General features: G+C 46.8%; 1 protein-coding gene across 6 annotated transcripts in view; it reads right to left on the bottom strand.

The window, feature by feature from the left end:
• Positions 1–19,752, bottom strand: part of SGSM3 (small G protein signaling modulator 3) — a 256,141-nt gene that overhangs the window by 134,057 nt on the left and 102,332 nt on the right. For all 6 annotated transcript variants that reach the window (XM_069231273.1, XM_069231269.1, XM_069231274.1 and 3 more), the window contains exons 2-6: positions 17,136–17,204; positions 10,546–10,595; positions 9,549–9,634; positions 9,196–9,262; positions 536–744 (exon numbers count right to left, since the gene is read on the bottom strand). In XM_069231273.1, the coding sequence (XP_069087374.1) occupies positions 536–744; positions 9,196–9,262; positions 9,549–9,634; positions 10,546–10,552 (369 nt within the window). In that variant the 5' untranslated portion in view covers positions 10,553–10,595; positions 17,136–17,204. The remainder of the gene's footprint in view (positions 1–535; positions 745–9,195; positions 9,263–9,548; positions 9,635–10,545; positions 10,596–17,135; positions 17,205–19,752) is intronic.

A 19,752-nucleotide genomic window follows, 5' to 3' on the forward strand; every position in this document is an offset into this window, starting at 1 on the left:
AATTGTTCTTCAAAAAAAGAAGAAAAGAGTAGTGGAGCTACATATATGCGTCTGAAGGCATCAAAAGAAAGGAACTTAAGACAGTGAGCATGGGTGACACTTGTATGCGGCTCTCTTCATCACTTCCAGATATGATCGACGATGGCATACGGAAGTGCACCACCCACCAACTGGCGCTCAGGAGCACTGCTTTTTGAGTTTCTGAATCTAGTCTGGCACCTGGGCATAGTCATAAGGTTAGGAATCTGCGGGTAAAAGCATTTATCAAAACTTATTTACATGTAAATAGGTCTTCAAGGCAATATGTAGGTAAGAAACTGCCGTCTCAGAACTGGGAGAGCTGGGCAAAACAACCTGTTTACATATGCAACTCTTAATGGATCAGCTCTGTTCTCATGATGGGCAGCAGTATACACCAAGCAAACCATTCTGAATTTGAGGCAATAACCTCATGTCATTAGAGCTAAGCACACGCTGTCTTGCTGTGTGTAAAAGGTGAGTACTAAAGGCCTACTATCAGGCACAAGGAAAATACCTGTGGCCTCATGCTGTGTGGGATGCCAGCCAGAATGAGGGAGCGCAGTTTATCGGAGTGTGGAAGTGAAACGTCAATTTTGTCCCAGGTCAGGTCTCCCACATCATGGTTGTGTGTGAACTCCAGATGGGCCTGCCACTTGAGTCTCTGCTGAGGATCCTCAGTTAGGGGGACGCCGAGGAGCTTACTTGAGTCAGGCTCTGCACCATCTGCAAGAAAAGGGTACATTGTGTTTAAAAGGAATTGTGGTTGGCTGAAATTTAAACCCCGATTAGGTTTATGGTGTGAGTAATCTCTCCAGCTAAGAAGAGTCAGGCCTCAATATAAGAGCTGATTTGAAAGGCTCCCCAGGTTAGCAGGCACAGAGCTCTCTAAAGAGATTGATTCACAAGAATCAGACATCAGAGGGCTGAAAGGTTGTCCCTGCCTCCTGAAATTTGATCCTGTGTGCTGCAGTTTACAAACAGATCCCTTCAGTGGGCATCACTAGTTGAGTTGATCTTTACACTCGGGTCCCAAAACAATCCCCTCCGAAAGAAGACAACCTCTTGAAATGGAAGGCTTTTGTGTAGTCTAGTAAATTTGCCTAAATCATGAATGTGTGGAAATCTGTGAAACTTTGGACACAGAACCAAATGCTCAAAGTAATCTTCCTCTCCTGCCCCCTGCCGCTGTAAAAATTTGCAATGAAAGGAGGAAGAGATAAGGTATTCACCAGGACTAGAGCAAAATTTGGAGACAAAATGAATCAGTTTTTAATCTTTTAAAAACATTAAGAGTCCAATGAAGTTTTTTTTTTTTTTTTTTTTTTTTTTTAAAAAGGTGTGTAGTGATAGGAAAGGAGTCACATCTGCCACCTGATTATCTTCTCAATGATGTATGTCTGACAATTACACTGTGATGGCAGAGATAGAATGGAGAAACTGCTAGTAGGATCACCTTATTTCATGAACGGCCTTTTAGGGCTAGGAAGCCAGTGACCATGGGGTCAGGGCCACAGGATGAGCATAGTGACAGCCAGGCCCACTCATCAATGTCCCTCACAGGATGGGTTTTGTCCTGCCCCTGTGTTGTGCAAAAATGCAGTAAAAATAGGCCTTTCGGTCTGAGCTTAACATTTGAGAGCTTTTGGAAGGTGTGAAGTGGGCTTATTAAATGAAAGCAGGACTGCAGTAAATCATAATGGCATAGGCCTAAGACGTCCAATTCACATCCTGGAGAAGTTGAGCCATGTCAGATTTGCAGGTTATACACACACAAGTTAAAGTTATAGAAAATTAATGTTAGCAGAAATCATTTTCATAACGAGCTATTTCCCTAAAAAGATACAGCATGGATGAAGCTCCCTATACCTAGGCTGGACACCAACTATTTGTTTAGGTATTTTATAATGCACTTCACACTGCTTTAAGACACTTTAAGGACAAAGAGAGATCTAAACAGTTACAGGGAGCAGAGTGAAAGTCACATGTCGAGGGGTATGCGCTAGGCAATGAACTCTACTAGTGATCCCTGATCCCTACCTGCTGACCCCCAAATGGCCACAAACAGCCAGGTTCTATATGCATGTGAACTACATAGAACTAGGGGCACACGGATAAGTGTGGGTTTCAAGTCTGAGTGCAAATGCTTTGACCTGGAGACTACTCAGGGCAAACCTGCTACAGACAAGGCTTTGGCCAGTGCAGGGACACGACTCATCTTAGGCCAAGTTGGGCTTCAGTAGCTAAAGTACAGATGTGCTACACTAACTTACAGAGAGATGTAGTCTTAAAAGAAGTCTAGTCTCTGCTTAGAAGAGCAGATATTGTAGCACCTAATGACTACTGGATTAGCAATAAGTGGGGAACAAGGCTTACCACATCTTCTGATCATTGTGTAAGTACATCTTCTATGTATTTCAACAGTATCACTCAAGAAGAATCTGAGCTTCTCTCCTAGAATAACATGGAAATCAAAGTCCTTCCACTTTATTTAAAAAACTTGAGCTTACAAAACTGAACGGTCTCCAATCTGTATAATGAACAATCATCTTGTAGGAAGACGTTGTAAAAAAAAAAAAAATGTTAAGGCTGAAAGTGCAGTATATCAGGGCAATTTCAATAAATACATTATACAGCCATGCATGAGTTATTTCTGGGAAGGCAAGTGAGCATATTTATTACGTTCACTGCCAAGTGACCAATTCCCCACAGTCCTCAAAAAAGACCATGGTGGCCATGATACAGGACAAAGACCGGGAGTGTAACGTTTCAGTGTACTACTCTCCCAGTTCTGCAGAAACTGGACGCCATGCTGATTTTCTGAAGAAGCAAGGTATGTTTCGGATCCAGCCTAAAATCAAAGGATCAATGGTCTAGGTAGGCCAATCCAATAAAAAAGATGATGATGGAAGGAACGCCTGATATAATTTCCGACACTGGTGAATGCTTGGAGCTGTATTCTAGTCCATTGTTTTTCACCCACTATGCCACTCTAAAGAAAGACCTATAATATGCAAATCAGTATTGGTCCTAATTCAACAGAACAGGCCCGAACTGCCAGATCATGTCTCCTCCAGATGGGAACATAAGCACCCCCAGACCTGTTTTGGCCATGTTGGTGATGCACAACTATAGCCTTGAGGCACGGGACCCAAATCTTGACATATCCTATTGCACTTGGGGCATCTACTGCAACAAAAAACAAGGTGATAGAAGGAATGCTTGAATTATTCATACGGAATCTGGTATAGCAGTTCAGGGCTGCACTGTTCCTATTAGAGGACATCCTGGGACCATCTGCCTATGGCTGTTATCTGTCTGAGCTGGCCCAGTAGGCAAAAAAAACAATGGTATGGAATGCAGCCCCAAGTAATGGCCGAGATTAATCCAAGCATTCCACCCATCACTCTTGTTATCCCCTATGGATATGCCAATGCGACAGCAGAGGTGACTTGCTAGAAGGATAAGATCTACTAGACTGGCAATGCTGTTGAGGAGGTGTGTGAAACACCAAGTGTGGTGTATTTGGTCAACAACCATGCTTTGCACTCTTATCAATCTCCTAGCTAATTTTGGAGTTTATTTGCATGACAGAGACAGTAAGTCGTGAACTTTAAAAAGGGGCTAGATAGGGTGATGATGGAATAGTCAGTCAACAGTGGGTTGAGTTACTTGCTTCATCTCTCCGCACTCCTTATACAAACTAATGTTATTTTGTTATGCCAAAAACAGTCCAATAGTAAGAGCAACAACATCTTGGTAGAGATACCGTCTATGCCTGGCAGATAAAAGACTAAGGGAGGGCACGGGCAGACAGGCTAATGGCAGAGAGGGTAAGGGCATCTTCTTGAAGTATCTCTATCATTTGGGCCTTTTGGAGTCCGAAATAAGGCAGACTGCCAGAAACTCTGCTCTTTTGCTCAGATCATCCACTTTCATCTTTTACTCCTGCTCTCTATTTTTCATTAATTTAAACTAATCCATTCCTCCTAAAGGTATCCTTAACATGACCACAGAGCCTAACATTCCAACGCTGCACCTCAGCTGTCCATGTCTCTACTGTGTAGTTGTCCATCTAAATAATTTATATTTACTTAGGTTGTATATAACAGCGTCTAGATACTCCACAGTTCATCACGCACACGTAGAACGGTGCCAGGAATGATGTCGACCTGGGTATCTATTGTCTCTGCAGTTCCCTCTCGCTCCCCAGGATCAGGCATCGACAAGTTCGCAGTGGGACTCTGACTGTACTCCTCTATCATCCATACCTGCATTGTGTCATCCTCGTGTATGGTCACCCGCTGTGGTCACGGGGGTCCGTGCGGGCCTCATTAACTGTTGCTCGGGGGATGCAGCCCCACCTCTGATGTTAGGACCCCTGCTCCTGACTCCAACCCTCGCCCGGTCTGGAGGAAGATGGCACCTTCTGCATGCCTAACCAGTCACAGACCGCCTTCAGACGGTCAAAGAATAGAGCCTTCCCCTGAAACAGGGCCTGCAGCCACGCTGGGTACAGCAGCATATGCTGCAGATGGAGGGCTCACGACTTGCTTCGCTGCTTGGAATGTTTTATGCCACTCTTGTACCTGTTTCGTATAATATGGGTATATAGTGATAGGGCTACTACTGATTCATGGTATCTGGTGTTCTCGGGCTGCCCGTAGAATACAGTCTCTGTTCCTGTAGTTTAATATCTTTGCAATCAGTGCTCTGGGTGGTGCTCCCGGAGGAGGAATGCAGGGACCAGGGCACTCATTCTACAATGAAAATTTGTGACGGCCCTGAGGTTTTAATTCAGTACGAATCCAATTTTCCAAGAAAATCTCCAACCTCGTCCTCCCCATCTTTTCCAGGGCTCCCAGTACTCAAATAATATTGTGGCGGGAGCGTCCTTCTGCGTCTTCCACCCTCTTCTCCAGGTCTTGGGTAACTGTGGTCATCTGCGTCATTTGTCGCTTCAAGGTGAACACCTGTAGGTCAAGTAAATTTCCTTCAGCTGTCTCAACCTTGTCCATCACCTTTCTCAAGTCTGCACGCAGCAAGCAGACGTCTATTGAGACCGTTTCAATCTTGTGTTCCAGTGCCATTCAGGTGCCTTGCATAACACCAAGTAGGTCAGCTCGTGAGGGCTCTGTCTCCTCTCCTTGTGGGCTCCCCATTGACTCGTCGTTCCCTTGACGCATTCGGCTTTGTGTTGACTGCAGCAATGTGATGTACTGAGTGATAGTATTGGTAGCTTGCGATCGTGTCACTCTATCCTTACCCATGGTTGCCGTTTTTCTATTTTGTAGATGTAATGCTGTGTAGGGACCACACAAGTGGCGCATGTCTTGAAGACTCTTGAGCAGTGGTGGCGCCGGACCGCTGCCCGGACCGAGCACAGGTCAGGGCTATCACTGGGTCATTAGTCTCGCACTATCTAAGTTACACGCTTGGAAGTCTGAAAGCGCATAGTGAAGACACCCCCAGGGCCAACAAGAACCATTCTCAGTCTCCTTGCTTCAGTAGCTTCTTGTCCAATGCCTGCAGACGGCTAGTCCTTGAACCTTCAGGGGCTTCCCTCTGCCGGACCCCCGGGCGTCCACAGGGCTGCCACTCACGACCCCACCATCTTCGTAATGGCGGGCTGGAGACAGTCCCTACAACTTTTCTCCTCCGGTTGATGCCACTATGGGGAGGCTCACCAGGCCAGACTGAACCGGAGCTGGGCGTGACTCCGCACGGACCAGAGGGGCGGAGGACCACAAGCACACTCCAGGCTCCTCCACAGGCTAATTCTGGGGGGGGAGGGGATGGGACCATCCTCCTATCCACGCCCTCACCCGGGTCCCATGGTGCAGGAAACATGCGGGGGCAGTGGTGTCGCACCGACAAGGCCTGGAGGCCAGCAGCACCAGTCCAGCAGCTTCCCAATTGCCGCTTGCTCCCCACTAGGAACACTCACCAGACCTCTCTTCCATCCAGCATCGCCAGGCCCCTCGCTAGGCGGGGCCCACCCCCATGCCAACAACCACAGGGCTGGGCCTCCGATCACCATTCACCTCGCTCCAGGCTCTCACTCCAAGTCGGCAGTTGCCAGTCTCCCACATCTTCATAACCGGCCCCTTCGCTTCGCTTAGCAGCGGGCACCAGCACCACAGGGGGGCAATCACAGTGCAACTCTTTGCCGCTTACGCTCTGCTCCGCTTTGCCCAGGTTCTGACTAGGCCGCAAGCTCAGGCCACTCCGCCGTGGGCTGTAAAACCGCGTTCTCTGCTGATAGCCCCAGATCTCCCGCTGTTTCAGCTGCTTCATGTCTGCCCGTTTGTTTTGGTCATCAAGGTTAAGGAAATGCTGCACTGAGAATCAGGATTATATAGGATTTATGGATTTGCTGGCCAGGAGCCCAGGCGTTCACTTCCTGTCGGCCATGTCAGACCACGCACCCCCTTAGCTTTTTTAGATATAGAAAAAAAGCATTTGAATAAATTAACCGGGAGTACATCTAGCAGGTAAACAACAGGGTAAGACTGGGACCTAAATATATCGCTTGAGTGTGTTTAATGTATACCCAGCCGCTGGCAAGGGTGCGCACTTGGAGCATGGTCTCGGAGGAGATCCGACTTCTGAGGGGTACTAGAAAGGAATGCCCCCTTTACTATTTGCCCTGGCAATGGAGCCTGTGTCATGCAGACTGCATTGGGTACTGCACGGATGGGGGATACCAGTGGGGCATACAACTCCTACTGTATCACTATATGCAGATAACCTATGGTGTACCTGCAGCAGCCAGATATTTTGGCCCCAATCCTATTGAACCGGACGCCGGAGGCAAAATCCACTGCCTGCATGTTAATCACACAAAGTCTGCATTGTTCCCAATGGGCCAACGGCATGGGCTGGAGGCGGCCAAACTCCCCGCTTCGGTATTCCTTGGAGCGGTGATAGTGTCTGGTATTTGGGTATGCACATCACCAATTACAGGCAAAAGAGCCACTCTCTGACTATGGGGCGTGTACTTGCCAATCTTAAACAGCCCATAGTGTTCTGGAATTCCCTTAATCTCTTTTGCATTAGGCAAAATGGTTATCTTACCTCGTGGGTCGTGGACGTGGGTCCCGTGCTTCCCATGCCACTGGATTCAAGCTAGCCTGGCTGATGAGGGGTGAAACCCCAAAACCGGTCTCAGGATGCTTGTTTCCAGTCCAGGGAAGACCTGGCCTTGCAGTTCCGGCTGGACTGTTCACATGGGGAACAGGATCAAGACTGATTTGCATATGGCTGGGTCCAAACTGGAATGGCATGGGCAGCAAAAAAACGATGGATTTAGGCCCAGATCTCTGTACTGGGGGTGAATGTATGACATTGTTCAGCATTCCGTCCATCATTTGTTCTTTTTGCATTTATCTTACCTTGATGCCTGTACGTATTACAGCATACTATGCATGAGATCCCGCAATGGGTGTTCCGGGATCTTCATAGACACCCTGTGGAATTATTGTGGGTAGGGAAATGCTGTACAGTTGGACATGCCACTTTGACGCTGGAGTGGGATTAAGGGGGGATGGAGGTACATGACCTGGAATTATACTACTACGCAAGTCACCTGCAACATGCAGTACACTGGTTTGATACTATATCCAACTGGAAGCGATCTCTCCTGGCCAGCACTATTGGTGCTTGTGACCTTAGCTCTCTCCTACTACATGGCTCGTGGGCACCCAAAACTTTACCACATGTGGTGACCCTCATGTGCAAAATCTGGGAACAAGTAGTACGTAGGTTGCTGTGCAGAGCACCTTTCACTCCAGACATCGAAATCAGGCCTTTTGTGCAAATTGCTGACATAATGACAGTGACTAAATGGCAACTGGAGGTGCACAACCTTAGCGGATCTCTATCCGTCTGGTTTATTGCTCTTCCAGAGGCGATCAACTCTTTTGGGATGGGCAGGGGCCAATTTCTCCAATACACTACAATTGCGGCCATGGCACCGGAGATTTGGCCTGACTTCCCAGATGCCCTGCTCCCCACTCAAACTATAATGGCGCTGTTACCGCTACCAGGAGGTAGGAAACTTATCACTAACATATATTGTGCATTACAGGTGGACGACCTAGAACCCCTTCCTTAGGGTGGAAGACACCTGGAAGAGACTGAGTGGACTAGAATACATGGAGGGGTGTGGGAGGTCTGGACAAATGTGCACTTCAAGCTCACACACGATAATGTGATTCATCCCACTTATCTTACACTGTAGCGACTACACAGGATGTACTCCTCAAAAAGTGCAGAATGCCCACGATGTGGGTACATGCAGACAGACTTCATTCATATAGTGTGGACCTGTCCACATATTATAGACTACTGGGACACAATCTTAGTCCATTTACACAGGGTGACTGGAAGACCTCAAGCGTGAGAAATTAAACACTGTCTTCTGGGACTGATACTGGACCAAAAAAAACAAAACAAAAAAAACAGGAAGCTAAGCAGAAAATGAACACTGCTGGGCTTGACCTTGGCCAAAAGATGGATAGCCAATAGATGTCTCAGCCCAACACCCCACTCACCCGCCACTGACGAATAATTGGCTACGGGACATGACAGAATGGGCAGCAGCAGAGGAGAGCCATATGAAAAGGGGCAGACGTGACGATAAACTAGTAAACGACCTACTGGCATGGGGAGCCATGATCCAGGACCTAGCGGATGATGTGCATACTACCTCTGCAGTTGTCCCAGAGAACTAGACCAGGAACCCTGTAGAGCCCTGACCTGGCAGGCACCCACAATAAAGGGGGAATTACATCACTGGAATAAGCATATAGTGACACTGACCCACTACATAACAAGCTCTGACGGTTTAGTGCCCACACTGAGTGATATGTACATCCTACTGTTACTGCCAAGTATAATGAGCCAAGCAGGCTGGGGGCGGTTAATGTTTAAAGTTGGTATATTCATACGTACTTTCTACATGGTTCGCAATGAACGCTACACTGTTTACCTTTCCACAAACAAAAATTGACTGTATTATTAATGCATACATCTTCTGATGTTGTGCCATGTACGACCAAAATAACAAAAATAAATATACAAAAAAATGCATGTTCACAACATATTTTACTACAGCAACCAACATATTTGAGTTCTATGACATGATCAACATGCCCACCATTCCCTCTACCTTACCTTCTTCATCTACGCGGAATCCAAACTCATCATAGCGGTACTCGGGCTGCTCCTCCAGCTCCTCCTTCTGAAAGGGAAGAACTCCAAACTAAATGATAAAGTACTCTTTCCTCCTAAAAGCTAGCCCAAAGTCCACAAAAATACCTCTCCACCTGGTGAACTCATAAATCACAGTAGAGAGGTGCTAATAATAGAAGGGGCATCGAGAAATTAACTTCTCAATCGTAGGTGAAAACCTATTCACCATAAAGGATTAAAGGGCTTAAGGAACATTTTTGAACTGGCTTTGTGGATACATTCCTGTTGATGTTTAACAGTTTTCATGGGTTCCCAACAAGTATGCTGACACGCACCTGGGTGTACTTGGCTAGAATATCCTGGGGCCACATGCTTGGCGTGAGAGCTGAAAAGGGCCCGCCAGGGGTTGGTGTGTGATTGCCTGGAAGAGTCAAGAAAATAGCATGCGAAATATACATGACACAAAAAGTTGATAATGTTCACAGAGCAACCACTGACAGAAACGCCTAAGAATGGTCCTTGCATGCCAAGAATAAAGTAATTGTTTCAGCACTGCATAACCAAACCCCCGGAACTGCCCCAACATGCTGAGACAAAACACAATGTTTCAGCTCCTCAGGCTCAACTCAACTAGTCAGCTCCTTCCAATTGACAAGACATGTTGGCATCCTAGAATCGATCAAACCAATACAAGCATATTTGAAAATGAACACTTTAAATCAACCCCAGAATGGACCCAGTATGTCAGCATCATAAAATGTTCACAAAGTATTTTCACCAGAGAACCAACCCATGGTACTAACCACAGAATAGACCCAATGTGTTGTAACCTTAAATTGAACCCAACTTGTAAGCATCATAAAATAATCAAAACATTTCACCTCGCTAGAATCCACTTTGTACTGTAAAACCCTAGAAAACCCTCCCATACATCAGCAGCCTGGAATTCAACTACAGTACAGGCACCCTTAAATCGACTCAACCTGTCAGAAGCCTGGAACTATCCCAATAGATGACCATCCAAGAATTAACCCAATACATCAGCACCATACAATAAACACAACGTTTCGGAAGGCCAGAAACAACCCAGTGCGCCAGACCATTCCACTCAAATGTGCCAGCATCGGAAAATCAGCCCAACATGTCAGCAGCATCGATTCAACCCAATAGGTCATCACAACTGAATCAGTCCAACTTCAACACACATAAAATCTAGATGAAAATACTGCACCACTTGTACAATCAATATTTCCCAGGTAACGTGTGAAACAATGGCATAATTTCTGAACAACCCACAGCAAGAGGCTCCACATCAGCAGCTCAAGAACTTACCTGACATAATTCCTGCGCTACTTCAGAAGCAGTGGCTAGAATTCAGTAACCTGGGAACAGAAGATATGTCAGTGAGCAAGGAAGATAGTGATCGGGTGTTTGTTTTTAAAGTGTGGATTAAGGGTGAGTAAGCCCATGCTCCAAAAAAAGCACATTTCCAAACAACCCTCGTAGCGTGTACTGTGTATATGGCATCTTCCAGTGGGTTTGGCAGTTTTGGCTGTGGTGCTGTCCCATATAATGCATCACTCATATGAAGGCGCTAAAGTGACATTAACATTTTAGTACAATTCACAACTGCTTAAAGCTTCATTAGAAAAATGTTTCCCTGTGTTTTTAACAATTTTGTATTATTCTAAAGAGTTACTGGCAGAGCAAGCATGATTGAGATCATCGAGAAAAACTCAAAAGAAGACCTATTTTTCAAAAGTAAAAATAAATAGAAACAGAAATACAGATATTTACTCTCTACTTATCTCTAAAAATCAGTAAAAAAGAGAAACTTGGAGCCTTAGTCATCATCCAAAAGTACAAAACAACATCTACGCCATTCACATGGGATTCCCCTGAAACGGTCCTATTCCAACAGAGTACAGTGGCCATATTGCCTTCTGTCTGCTTTAAGTCACACTCTTTTAGTGCAAGATTTACTGACAAATGAATAGGGCCCATGACAATGTGATCTGAAGCTCACCATTAAATTGGCTGTGAATGTAGCTTTCTGAATGCAATAACGATTTTAGAATCATTCAAGGCAGCATAGTTAGTAACTGTAACTTGCACCTTACAGGATTGGGCATATTTGGAAATTTTGTTCTACTTTGTGACCGACCAAACCAAGGGTCTCGTGACATCTGAATATATGTGTGGTGAAAGATGATAAGGCACAGCCCCAACCCGAACCCCTTTATTCCAGTACGCACCTCTATCCTAAATGGAAAGTCACAAGGTGGGAGGGCGCACACTGCCTCTGTGAACTGTGCTGGGATGAGAGGTAGTGTGCTCCCTCTCCCCCTTGTGTTTAAAAGGCTCCCTTGAGCCAATGTGCTAACATGCTCACCTGGGATGCACCTGTGTGCCTGTGGAGTGGTACCGTGACCTGTGAAGACTTGGGCAGCATGCCAGCAGCCCTAGATGACTTTTCTCTACTCTCTACTACTTCTGCTCTCTACTGATGAAGGGCTAAACCCAGAAACATGTGCCTAGAGATAACAGCACCACCTGCACCAACTTTGGTGAAAACTACAGCAACTTTGAAGTAAATACACTGCATTTACCAGGATGCTATGGGGTGAACTGTGCTGGGATGACTGGTAGTGCACCCCCACCACCCCTAAATAGGGAACTGTCTGGCAGTACTACTAGTGGGGCACTGGGGATAGAAGAGTGAAGTCCATGGAAATTGATTTTCTACATACAGGTACCATAACTTTGCTCTGAAGTCTGGGCCACATTGTCCTTCTAACCCCTGCCAGAGAACAGATTTCCAGACAGGAAATGAGGGTGACCATCTGAACCTGGAATCAAAAGTCATAGCACTGTCTTGGTAAAGTGAGCTTCTGCTCTCTGAAGCTCACTTAACCAGGGTAACTTACTACTGCATTAGAATCTGCAATATCCTTCCAGAACACAGTCCATAGACTGAAGTACACATCTGAAGGCTATCACCCCACAAATGTGAAGGCAGGTGCAAGGTTAGGAAGAGAGAAAATGTATGATAGGCCAGGCTCTTGTGGACAGTGGAGGGTGCCTTTTGAGGCCTAGATGTGCAGGTCTACCCCATATTCTCTGATATTCATAACCGATACAATCGGTTGGTGGGTGATCAGACTAAAATCATGCAAGCCGTGAGAGGTTTGCATAGCGCCGATATCCCATAGCCTCCACTCAACGGCAAACTGCCCTCACGGACACGCATACAAACATCAACTGTAAACCATGGAAGTAAGACCAGGAGACTAACAGATTGTTGGAGAAAGCTTTGCTGCAGGTTTATTGTTGCATATGCAGGCAAGACGAAATTGGTTTAACTTATGAGCGATCCAGAACAGCCAGCAAACAAACCCACCTATGCTGACCGTCCACCTGATTGGCAAACTAACACCTGGACTACACAAAATTGGGTGCTATGCCTTTTGGGGTCTTCCACCCTGTGGACCCCTTAGAATTGAACTCACCCCAGTGGCGGAGCGGTAGAGGGGAAGCCCCCAGTTGCTCAGGTTTACAACTGCCCATGGGAGTAACAGGGCACCGTCGCTTTCTTCCAGGGTCCTGCCGCAAGGGCTCCTGGGGAGTTTGCCCAGAGCACCCATCTGTACTCCCTACTTGGTTGATTTCTGCACCAAACTTCTTTGGAAGTCTTGTAACTCTGCCAAGCCCCTGGGGGTGGATGCTGTCTGCTCTAACCCCCCCACTCCACCACCCCAATGCTGCCTTGCCTACCCTCCTTCCATCCATTAACCTGCATCCTGCTGTCTCCAGACTCTCCTACAAGTCTAAGAAGAATATATCCGTGCCCACATCTGATAAATAGACTCCATCCTCCATAAAGCAACCCTTGGTGTGCACACTGATCAGGCCTTCGTAAAGAAACCTCATCATCTATGCTCAGTGAACTTCTGCAGAGCAATGTTAATGGGTCTGCAAGATAGTTCTTCAGCAGCTTCAGACCTTTCTCCCCTCCAAAACCGGCATGGGATTATCTCTGACCAAATTATCTCACAAGACTCCCCGAGTTTACGGAGCTAAACCAGCACTTCTTTCATGGCCTGAAGTAAGGGGCGCTGGTCCAATGTAGTTAAATCATCTCTAGCCAAGAGATTCACAAGCACGTCAGAACCCCTGGACCATTAACCAGACTCTGACGTAGATTATTCGAAAAGTATGCCCATGGCATGGTTCCAACTTCTTGCCTTAGCCCGTTGTGCCGCTCTTATGATGAGAGTGATGATGACCTATACTTTGACCCTTGGCAAGAAATAGGCACTGATCAAAGGTATTTTGATAAATGAAGGCATTCCTTGTTGTGTATTGACACTCATTGCATTTTGCAAAACTCTCTTCCCGTTAACCAACAAACATGCTTTTATAATACAAAACTGACCTTGGTGTTAAACACATACAATTCGCAAATCTGTTACCATAGTGTGGGTTCTAGAACATGGTCTGCACGATACACACAGTCCACCTCCATATTGGTCCTTTGAACCTATACCATACTCAGGGCGCGCTGCTCCCTTGCTGTGGGTCCCTCCCCACAACTGGGATACCATTTTCAGGGCTTGATGTATAGCTATTAACGGTCTGAGTCCCACTGTCCCAATTTCTTGATCCTGCCCGCCAGGAGGTCTGCTTTGTATGCTGAGGTAGCTACCCATATCCTGAAGAAATGTGTGGAGTAATATTTGGTTGTGTGGCTTGCTAAGCGCAGGCAACCCTCCAGTACCTGACTGAACTGGTGGCGATTAATGGGGAGCCGTCCCCGTAGATGGCTGCACGTCCAAGTATACTGTAACCAGCGCCACCAGGCAGTAACAAGGTTCCCCCAGGATACTTAAATGAATGGTCCTGCCCTGTCCTCTTTGATCGGTTTTGGATCTGCAAACACTTATCTCCAGCGACCCACTCGTGGCTGTGATGTTGACCAAGGCCAGAGCATGCATGTTGGTGTCCTGCTTGGATCCGGGCAGTAATTCACATGAAAGCCCCAAAGAAGGCTGATGCATAGGATGCATAAAAAAGAGCTGCTTTATAAATAGAATAGATGGCTCTTTCAACCCAGTTTAACATGTCCTTCAAAATGTGAAATTCGATGGGACTCTACGGTCTGTCATTTTTTGCTCAGACCACCCCCAACCCTTCAAAGCCGTTCTGAGCAGAAAAGAGGTGATTGGCTCTGCAAAGCCTTGAAGCATGGTGTGATAGGCCACCGCTGCAAGGTGGCGTGTTACCCTGGCATGGTTCTTTCCCTCCTTTCTAGCACACAATACAAAGTCTTGCACTCTCGCTGCCAACTGAGACATGCAGTTGTTCCTGGTCGCTGTTACCCTTGCAAATGTGTTGACATAATTCCTATACCTAACCCGTGTGCCCGGGGTAAGGGTAGCTCTCTTAAGCTGGTAAGCCACGGGTCCACTGAAGGAGGTGCCATAGTTGGAGCGGGACAGGTACCATGTAGATGTTCGCCTGCAACGATGCTGCCCAGAAACGTTGCCACTGGAATTGAGAAAAAGCATCTGCAGCATTATTCCTAGCCCTTTCTATGCGCTTTTCCCTAAACTCTATATTTTTGTACAAGCACCCCGTCACCAGTTCCCTCAACAAGCTCAGTACCATGGGGCAGGTGGCAGAGTGTGAATTAGTGGCCTGCATCACTGCCAGGTTATCGGAACAGAAAAGGACCCTCCTGTCTGTTAGATCATTGAGCCAAATGTGGCGGGCGGCCACTATGGGGAAGAGTACAAACACCATAATATTTGCAGTCACCTTCTTTTTTCGACAGGCACTGGGCCATTTTTGCGTGCACCACTCCTTACCAAATACGATACCAAAACCATCCCTGCTGGAGGCATCTGTAAATAAGGAGAGTTCTGGGCTTGATGCCAAAGGTGCTCTCCATATAAAGGAGCAATTAAATTGTTCCAGAAACTGAGCCCACATTAGCAGGTCTTCCTCCAGTCGTCTGTTAAGTGTCATTAAAATATGTTTTCAGGTGACTTTCAAAGTCGCCCATGCCAATCTCGCGGCAAAGACTCTCCCCCAGCTGGGATGACTCTAGCTACAAAATTCAGCTTACCCAGCATGCCCTTCTCCTTGCTGGCGTTCCTTCAGTTGTTGGCTGTGTTGTGTGAGCTTTTTGGATTTCCTTGCATTCTAATGCTGGCTGTGGGGAGGGGGGGACGCGGAGCAGTTATGACTGAAATTGCAAGCTTTTCCAGGTAGAAGAGCCTTTGTTGAAGAGCCTGCAAGTGCCTGAGGCAAATCTTTTGAAAAAACCCTTTTGCCCAGCCACGTGCCCCCACCCTCCTTGAAGGCTTGCTTTCCAGTCTGGGAGAAGGACTTAAATGGGGCTTGTATCTGTGGTGCCCTGCTATAGTAATCCCTCTGTAGGGGAATTAACTTCCCCATGTATTCCATCCCGAGCTGGACCTCCTTCTGGTCCCAGCCTAGGTCAAGACACATGGCTATCTTTTTCCTGAATTCCCTGTTGTAATAGAACCAACGGACCCCCCCCGCACTTGACAATCCCGCCTACCAACCTAGAATACTGGAACAAAGCCGGGCCTTGTACTTCTCCATGATGCCGGCTGATGGAAAAGGCGTTTAACCAGTCCTCTATAGTTTTGTCTGGCCAAGCTTGTCACCTGCCCTTCTTGTACTTCTCACCCATGTGCCTCATGTACGCCTTTGGTATGCATAAAAAATGTAAGTATATCAATAAATTCCCTCCTCCATATGCCCTCCTTTGCTGCCAAAGGTACCTGCAAGGCCAGTGAACATCAGCCTGATACTAACTGTACTATAGTTACCAAGAGTGTGCTACTTGGGCCACCCAGCGCCTGGCTAGGCAATGTTCTGGGGACTGGTATCCTTGCCGCGGTTACTTGTTGTCCCGGTGCCTCCGCCGAAGGAACAGGTGGGCCTAAAGTGCCTGTGGCCAGAGGTTGGGTGGGTGCTGGAGGGGTGGGGAGATTGGTGGTGTTTGGTTCCACCTACATCTGTGTGTCTATTGCAACCCTGGTACTATCTGTGCCGTTGGGGTGTCATTCACCAGGTCGGTTAGGTTGTGACATTGCTTGTTGGCCCACCCTATCGCCTAAGCTGACTGCAGTGGCAGGTAATGCTGCTGGGGGCACTGTGTTTAAGGGCTGGTGCGTGCTGGTTGACAACGCTGTTCCAAACCCATTGCATGTGTGTGGCGGTTCTGCCAGTGGTGCCTGGGCACGGTGACTGCTGGCAATTCTTGGTAGTCTCCACTAATTACTTGAGTTCACCCATGATCCTGATCATCGCTTCTATAGCTTAACCATCATGTTCAAATTTTCTTAGCCAGGTTCCTCTCTGGGAGTTGCCATAAGTATTTGGGGTGACGCGGACAGTAGAGGGGGGTTTTGGACCTCCTTTGCGTGGTTCACGTTGACACCTTGCTTGGCACATTGGCCGTCTTTTTCCTGGTGAGTTGTTTACTGTTGGCCTTAGACTCCTTCTGCACCTTCTTGGGTTTGGGGGGTCCCTGCTCTGCCTGTTGATGCTGGTGGACAGCTAGCTCTTTGTTACTCTCAGTCAGTTCCTTCTCTTGTTCCTGAACATTCATGATGCCCATCGCCCAGTCTAAACCCCTTGACTGAGTCATTTCCATAAATGCTGCCCAAGTCGCAACTTGCGATGAGCCAAGTTGTGATTCATCCACTGATGTGATCTGGGAAAAAATGAAAGGTGAGCCTTGGCTGTCCATGGTGTCGGCCATTTCCATGAACTTGAGACCCAATTAATTTGTTCAAAGTTAAGCAGCCATTGCGGTTCCTGAACCCTTTGACATGGGAAGCCTGCGCCAATCCCAGTCATGCTGCCAAGCCTTAGGAGTTACTTACCAAATGCTAGAAAGTGCTGCACGTTATTGCTAGTATCAGCTGTGCCAGAGTGTGACTGTACTGCTCCACCTTGGACAGAAAGAAAAGGAAAGGAAATCGGTTACAAAGCCGGACAAGACTGTAAGCAAATCAACACAATTCTGCTATAGCGCAATTACCCCATGTGCCAACCAGGTGTATCAAACCACAATACGTATGCTCCCAGCTCACCCAAAATCGAATTGTGATTTGGCACATGCATCATCTACAAAATATGTGCCCCTATTAGTTGCGCTACAAGCTTGCGGTCCTTGCGTCTGCCCTCTGATTAAAGTGTGACACTCTGTTACTCTGACAAAGAAGCTAAACCGGTTACATTTAGCTGATAGCCGTCTCAGCCTAAAAAAAAAAACATGGATACATAGGTTGACTCTATGCCCATGGGACCGACCAGGACAGACAGCAGGGCCATCAGGGGCACCCACTCAAGATTCAGCTTCCTGGATTGGAATTTACACCCTCACTGGTATGCATGCAAATGTAATGACCTGCCCTGGTTTGCAATTTACCTAATAACTGGTGTGTATACATGTGCAATGACTGTTTTTTGACCTTGCCCACTGGTATTTGCCCAACCAGCACCCATATAAGCAAATCACCTAAACTCAGTATTTTGAGCCTTTATCCAGAGATACTTTAAACACCCAATATAACTAGACAGTCTTTAAATGCGCTCTAGAGCTGTGTTCATAATCCATGACCGATTGTTAAAAGTAACAAAACAGAAAAGTAATTTTACAAGTTAATACCTACAGTTTTTCTCATGCTCAGTCGTTTGCAGACTCTATAACAACCACAAATGGCCGGTACTTTCTCTTGAAAGCAAACTAAGTAACTTATGTACTGGCGCTCCACAACTTCCTTGAACCTCGGTGATCGAGAACCAAGGCTGTTAAAATGAAAAACGCCCAACTCAAAATACTCACTGGTTGTTTTAAAACCTGAATGTAAAAACATTTTTTGTGGATTTGGCAGAAGCCGCTCCCAAAGGAGGCATTAGTGGTCAGTGCAATTTCATACGCTGGGGACCCAGAGATTACCAGTTTAAGCTGATTTAGCGGCAAACCAACAAGGGAAGGGACATCCCGCTTCCCCCACCCCCTTCAGGGGGAAGGAAAGTGGCAAAGTTGGTGCTAAGACAACAGGCCAATGAGGGCACATTAAAAGCAAGTAATATTTTAACTACCCCCCCCCCCTTTTTGGGGGACACAACCGCACCCTCAGCTGGGGCATGGGGGGGGGGTTAAAAGGACTGCGCTGCCCTGCGGAAGTTAAATTCATGGGGCAGGGGCAGCGCACAGGAAATTCAAGACCCGCTCATCCACACCAGAACACCACCATTGTTACAGGCCTTGGAGGGCAGGCAAGCGGTGGGAAAAGGGGTACCTTCGTTAGTAAAGGAGGCACACCAAAGGGCAGTGTGCTGGAGGAAGGCCAATTACCTTGGGTTGCCTTACGGTAGGGTAAGTAGGCCGACTGGGGAGGAAGCGGAGCACGGCACTAGCAGTCCAGACCAGCCAGATGGCAAGGCACAAAATGGACAGACAAGGTAGCGAGTTGAGCCTAACAGCAGTAAGAGGCTACCCCCCCCTCACAATCAGAGAAAGAACCAACAAACACCATCAAAACGTTATTACCCCAAAAAGCGGCATGGAGGATGGCCTCAACAACAAACGGTGTTGGAAATATAGTAATATAGTAAACAAATGACAAGGACTTGATTGATATATGGCAGAGATGATTTAGGACATGCCAACCGTGGTTGTTTATGACCTGTCATGCAGCGAAGTGTTTTGATCCTGTCAAAATGATTTATGCATAGTAGAGATGATGCATGACTGATCAACACCTATCGACTGTGATTTGTGGCCTGTCTCCTAATTATGATTTATGATCATGTCAAGGATAATGTGTGGCACTCAGAATGAGTTAAGACACTGTAATATTGTGTTATGGCCTTGCCATTGTAATTTATGACTGACTACTGTGTTTTACGAGGCCAATGATGAAACAAAAGAGTCCTTGCATGTAATAAAACTATGACCAAATATTCCCACATCAAAATGCAAACATGGCAGTGGTACAGTGTAAGTTTATTCATGGATGTATAATGTGGAGTTGCATGAATTGAAGTGGGCCAAGTGTGGGGTTTAATGTCTTTGTGTGGCCTTCTGCAACTCTAAATCTATAACTCTGTGAAGAGAAGGCCACTTGGGGGCCGAGAGCACCTGCTTTGCGCGTTATATATTTGTTATTTCAAATAAGCACAAGCTTCTTATGTGGTAGGCTGTGCTGCAGTTTGTTTTTTAAATTTATTGAATAGAGCAAACTCGACCCAATTGTGTTGGAGCACAGTATATGAGCACCAGTTACATTACAGAAAGACACGCTGAACTGCTTGTGGGGGACTATATATCCCAGACTCCTCTTGGCCCCTGGAGGCGGTCATTTTGGGGACCAGCGGATCACACTTGAGACCACCAACAAGCGCTATAAAGTGCGAGCAAATCACGTCTGCGCTGGACATGCTGAACTACTTGTGGGGGACTACATATCCCAGACCCCTCTTTGCCCCTGG

This window comes from Pleurodeles waltl, chromosome 4_2 (genome assembly GCF_031143425.1).
Source record: "Pleurodeles waltl isolate 20211129_DDA chromosome 4_2, aPleWal1.hap1.20221129, whole genome shotgun sequence".
Taxonomy (NCBI): domain Eukaryota; kingdom Metazoa; phylum Chordata; class Amphibia; order Caudata; family Salamandridae; genus Pleurodeles; species Pleurodeles waltl.